Source organism: Panicum virgatum, chromosome 2N, assembly GCF_016808335.1.
Source record: "Panicum virgatum strain AP13 chromosome 2N, P.virgatum_v5, whole genome shotgun sequence".
Classification (NCBI taxonomy): Eukaryota; Viridiplantae; Streptophyta; class Magnoliopsida; order Poales; family Poaceae; genus Panicum; species Panicum virgatum.
In genome coordinates this window covers 51,366,380-51,371,672 of record NC_053146.1, presented here as the reverse complement: position 1 = coordinate 51,371,672, position 5,293 = coordinate 51,366,380, and the positions used below count along the sequence as shown (strand labels likewise).

General features: G+C 42.7%; 1 protein-coding gene across 1 annotated transcript; it reads left to right on the top strand.

Moving 5' to 3' along the window:
• The first annotated feature begins 1,097 nt into the window (after positions 1-1,097).
• LOC120661078 (ETHYLENE INSENSITIVE 3-like 3 protein) lies at positions 1,098-4,164 on the top strand. Its single transcript, XM_039939767.1, has 3 exons — positions 1,098-1,403; positions 1,737-3,697; positions 3,777-4,164. The coding sequence occupies exon 2, from the start codon at positions 1,859-1,861 to the stop codon at positions 3,689-3,691; it is 1,833 nt and encodes a 610-aa protein (XP_039795701.1). The 5' UTR covers positions 1,098-1,403; positions 1,737-1,858; the 3' UTR covers positions 3,692-3,697; positions 3,777-4,164.
• Positions 4,165-5,293: the final 1,129 nt, after the last annotated feature.

Genomic DNA, 5,293 nt, shown 5'->3' with positions numbered 1-5,293 from the left:
TCCTGTTTCCTTTCAGAAAGGACATATGTCCTCCCTAATTTGATAAATGGAGTGAGAAGTCAGGATATATTTGTAAAACATTGCAGCTGTCTGTAGAAGATATGCAATTGCCTGCTTCTCTTTTTAAAGAAAAATAAATGGCACAGTAAGTTTAGCACCGTTTTGTCCGCACTTTGACATTTTTAGTGATACTTTTTTTACATTCTTGGATTCTGCCCCCTTTTGTGATTATGTGTTAAATTTTCCGTTCAAAGCCAGCATTTACGAGGACTTGAACCTGTTTCAGTTGAATTTATCCTCCTATGCCTACAACCATTGACTCAACAAGTGGATACTTGCAAAATAATTAAAAAAGCAATGATGAAGAGGTAAGTGTTTGACTTTGCCTATATTACATGCTATGACATATCACAGTTCACATCATACCTAGACATACATATCTCTCATCAACAAAACATAAATTTATGATTGAGCGAAGGAACACAAGGAGCCATTTGACATCTATAATTATATTTTAAGTTTAGTTACAACATATTGTGAAGTGGATAGCATGGCAACAATATTAAAGCAATATCATGGCTACTTGTGTGAATCACACTGCAATATAGTGATAAAACCAATGATGCTTCAAGAGCATTGCGATAGAAATATCGTTACCACCTAACCATGATGATACATTATAGCACAATTACAATATAATAAGAATAATTGACTAAATCAATTCGACATTACATTACCAAAAGATCATCCTAAGGGCCAGAAATAAGTACCTTTAACTATTTTTGTATGTTTTCGTGTAAATTGGCTCGTTTGGTAATTTTTTAAGCAAAACATTTTGCGGACACGTGTGTAGTGTGTTGGTAGGGCAGCTCGGTGGAGCGTCTGCTGCCTGGGTTCGAGCGCTACTCGACGTGGGTTTGTATGGAGCAAAAAGACCACTTATTGTGCTATTTAACACAGGAAATGCATAGTCCAAACGTGATACGAGTTCGCAGACGCGTCCTCACCGTCAGTGGTAATCCTATGGAAGAGAAAATTTCTTTTTTATTATGCTAAAGTTTTGAGAGCCCGGGCTGGAGCCAACGAGTTGGCGGCTCGTCCACATGGTAACGTACAGGAGAAACGGAGCAGAGGATCCACCGAATTACCCCAACGGGGGCCTCGTGTTCGCTTTCGTCCATTCCTGCTTGCCCCGTTTCTTCCTCCCTCCCGCTTCCTTCCTTTTTTTTTTCACTTTCCATTCGACTCCCAATTCCGAAATAAATAGCCAGAAGAAAAACGAATCTTCTCCTCCATTCCCCGAGCAAATCCCCCCTTCACTCCTGCGAGATCAAATCTATTCGGCGATAATTTCTCGTCCATCGCCGCCGTTTCGCCCTCCCAGCCTCCCTGCTCGCCGCCAGGTACGAAGCGATAGCCCCTCCCGGTTGGTGATTGCTGCTCTGATTAGGGTTCTTACTCGTGTTCTCGGGGATTAGAGGGGGTGGGTGGGAGAATTTTGTGATTAGTCGTGTCCTCTCGTGGCCTCGTCGCCGTTTTTAGGGTTGCTTTCTGGTACGGATTAGTTTTGGCGCCTCAATACCGACGGTAGGGTCAAACGTGCGAGGTACGGATTCCTGTTTCGGGATGCAAAATCTGCAAATGGCTAGCGGAGTGGATGGGATTGTAGTGTTTCACCATTTCGGTCTGCTTTTGCCTGCAGTACTGACAACATATTTTTGGACTTTGATTGATAGGGCCCAGGTTTCCGGTGGACAGGTTGCTGACTGCTGTGATCCTTTGTTGAATGGCACAGTGCAGCTACCGACGGGAGGTTTCCCGGGTTTGATGTAATCGGGCTATCAAAGTGGTAGTTCTTATGGATCAACTTGCCATTCTTGCGACGGAGTTGGTTGACTCGTCAGATTTTGAGGTCGATGGAGTCCCAAACCTCACTGAGAATGATGTCAGTGACGAGGAGATTGAGCCTGAGGACCTGGCGCGGCGGATGTGGAAGGACAGGGTTAGGCTTAGGAGGATCAAGGAGCGGCAGCAGAAGCTTGCGCTGCAGCAGGCTGAGTTGGAGAAGTCGAGGCCGAAGCAGATATCCGACCAGGCCCTGCGCAAGAAGATGTCGAGGGCTCGGGATGGGATCCTCAAGTACATGCTCAAGCTGATGGAGGTGTGCAATGCGCGTGGGTTTGTGTACGGGATCATCCCTGACAAGGGGAAGCCTGTCAGCGGTGCTTCAGATAATATCAGAGCTTGGTGGAAGGAGAAGGTCAAGTTTGACAAGAACGGGCCTGCAGCGATTGAGAAGTACGAATCTGAGAACTTGGTTTCTGCTGATGCGCAGGGCGGTGGGATTAAGAACCAGCACAGCTTGATGGATCTCCAAGATGCCACTCTGGGTTCTCTACTTTCGTCATTGATGCAGCATTGTAATCCACCACAGCGCAAGTACCCTCTGGAGAAGGGCACTCCACCCCCATGGTGGCCTTCAGGGAAGGAGGAATGGTGGATTGCCTTGGGCCTTCCCAGCGGTCAAATGCCTCCTTATAAGAAACCACACGATCTTAAGAAGGTTTGGAAGGTTGGTGTGCTTACAGGTGTAATCAAGCACATGTCCCCCAACTTTGATAAGATCAGAAATCAAGTACGCAAGTCAAAATGCTTGCAGGATAAAATGACCGCAAAAGAGAGCCTAATTTGGCTTGGAGTTCTGCAGAGAGAAGAAAGGCTTGTTCACAGAATTGACAATGGTGTATCAGAGATTACTCACCACAGTTTGCTAGAAGACAGAAATGGGGAAACAATCAGCAGCGGTAATGAGTATGATGTTGATGCTTTTGAGGATGCTCCTCTTTCTACATCATCTAAAGATGATGAACAAGATCTGTCTCCTGTTGCACAATCTGCTGAGGAGCATGTCCCGAAAAGAGGGAGGGAAAGGGCCTACAATAAACGCCCTAGTCAGATTGTTCCTAGTAAGGCAGGGAGAACAAAACCACCAAAGAGGAAAAGAGCACGTCACAGCTCCACTGGTATTGAGCGTGATGTACAAAGTGTTGATGATGCACCAGAAAACCCAAGGAATTTGATTCCTGATATGAACCAACTGGATCAAGTAGAAATCCAAGGCATGGCTACCCAGATTGTTAGCTTCAACCATGGGGGCACCACAAATGAAGCTTTAGACCACAGAGGAGATAATCAAGTACAGGTCCATCTTCCTGGTGCTGAGGGTAATAACTTCGATGGTGCCCCAGCTGCAAACGCTACTCCTATAAGCATATATGTGGGAGGGCAGCATTTACCTTATCAAAATAGTGCCAGTGCCAGGTCAAGATCTGAAAATAATTTTACAGTGGATGCTGATCCTGGTTTAAATAATCTGCCCAGCAGTTATCATACCTTGCCACCGAAACAGTCACTACCACTATCTATGATGGATCATCATGTGGTTCCCATGGGTGTCAGGTCACCTACTGATAACATTCCCTATGGTGACCATATACTAGGTGGAAATTCAACTTCTGTTCCTGGAGACATGCAGCAGCTTATAGATTTTCCTTTCTATGGTGAACAAGATAAGTTTGTTGGCAGTTCCTTCGAGGGATTGCCTTTAGACTATATCAGTATCAGTAGCCCAATCCCAGATATTGATGACTTGCTGCATGATGATGATTTAATGGAATACTTGGGGACATAACCTTAGGTAATTTCATTACACATCCTTTTCCTTGCTACTTCTTTCTCTTTGATCATTTGGTTTATTATTTTCATTTCGTTTTCAGGTTAGGATGAGGTCGACGTTTGTTTTTCATCCATTTTGTCTTGCCAGAATCATCATCCTAACTTGAGTATGGAAGGCTAAACTTCTCATTTTCTTGCCAGTCTTGTTATTTGAGACCAAGCATCTGTAGTATGCTGAGTGATGACTTGCATTCTTTGGCAATAATGTTTAGAGACAGAGTTGTACATTTGGAAGGTGAACATGGTCTGATAATCTCTGGTGAAGAAAGGAAGTATTTTTGTAACTTTAGAATCTGTGAGATATGAGTGTTTTCCTGTTCTGCTTCCTCTCTTTCTCTATGGCCTTTTGCCATCTACATAAACATCAGGAATCCAACACTGTATATACAATAAGGAATGAAAAAAAATCAGTTGAGGCACCCCTCTATATATCTTTCTTTTGTGTTTGACATTGTACTAGCAAAAGGTGTTGTAGTTGCAGCATAACAAAGTCTCCACTGCTACTGTCGTTTTCTGATTGTCGTTACAAAGCGGAAATTGTTGTTGCTACACTGTGCAAGAATACAAATCTGAAATAACCACCTTTGCATATTACAGTTCAGAGGTATCTCAATGTAGTAGCAATAGATAACCCTGAAAGTATATACAGTAGGCTTTGCTGACCATTTGCCATCACTGGTGGTACAGATTCAGTCTTTGCAAGAACTTGCTTGCCACGCTTGTGATTTTCAAAATTATACATGTACCAAAACATCCAAATTTCAAATAAGAATTTAGGACACATAGTTTCTTGTGTTGGAGAGCTATATGTTTTACTAGATGTCTTCAGTTTCTTGTGTTAGAGACCTATATGTTTTACAAGAGGTCTTCGTGACAGTTTTGTTTATTGATTTCTGATTTCAGGCGTTCAGCATAAAAGTTTGGCATTGTACTCTCTTAGACTTATACTGTCTCTAGGTGCCTTTTCTCCTATAATTTGTCTTGTGACAAACAACATGTGGTAAATCTTTTTCGGAAATTGTGCCATAGGACACTTAAAGTGTGTGGTCTTAGGCCTCTTATTTCCTTGGGTTTATGCTCTGTATCTAGGTGCCTTCTTTTCTCCTATAAATTTTCTTTTGTGACAAACAACATATAGTTCACCTTTTTTCTCTAGTTGGTAAATTGTTGTTTAGGAAATTTTGCCACTGAACAATCAAAGTGTGTGCTATTTGCTGAATTGATCAATCTGGCACCCCTATCAGCAGTTTCTCCTTCATATAATGTGCCTGCACTATCTCATACTCACTAATAGTTACTCCCTTCATTTCTTTTTGTTAGGTGATTTAACACTCAGCACAAAGATTAAGGAGCATTAATTATTGTCAAACAAGTGAAAAAGGACAATGCTAACCTTGCTATTCTGTCGGCAGAAAACAAAACGTGCAATCAATGCTGCCTCTTCAGCTGGCAAGCAGTAGGCTAGATGAGTGTAGAATGGGAAGAAAGAGGAGAATACGCTTGGTAAACTGAAATGCCTTCCAAAACGAAATTTCTTCTCGATCTTAACACACTCATC

Bases quoted from the DNA above. Each gene is read 5' to 3' on its own strand.
- LOC120661078 (XM_039939767.1), top strand. From the start codon at position 1,859: ATGGATCAACTTGCCATTCTTGCGACGGAGTTGGTTGACTCGTCAGAT.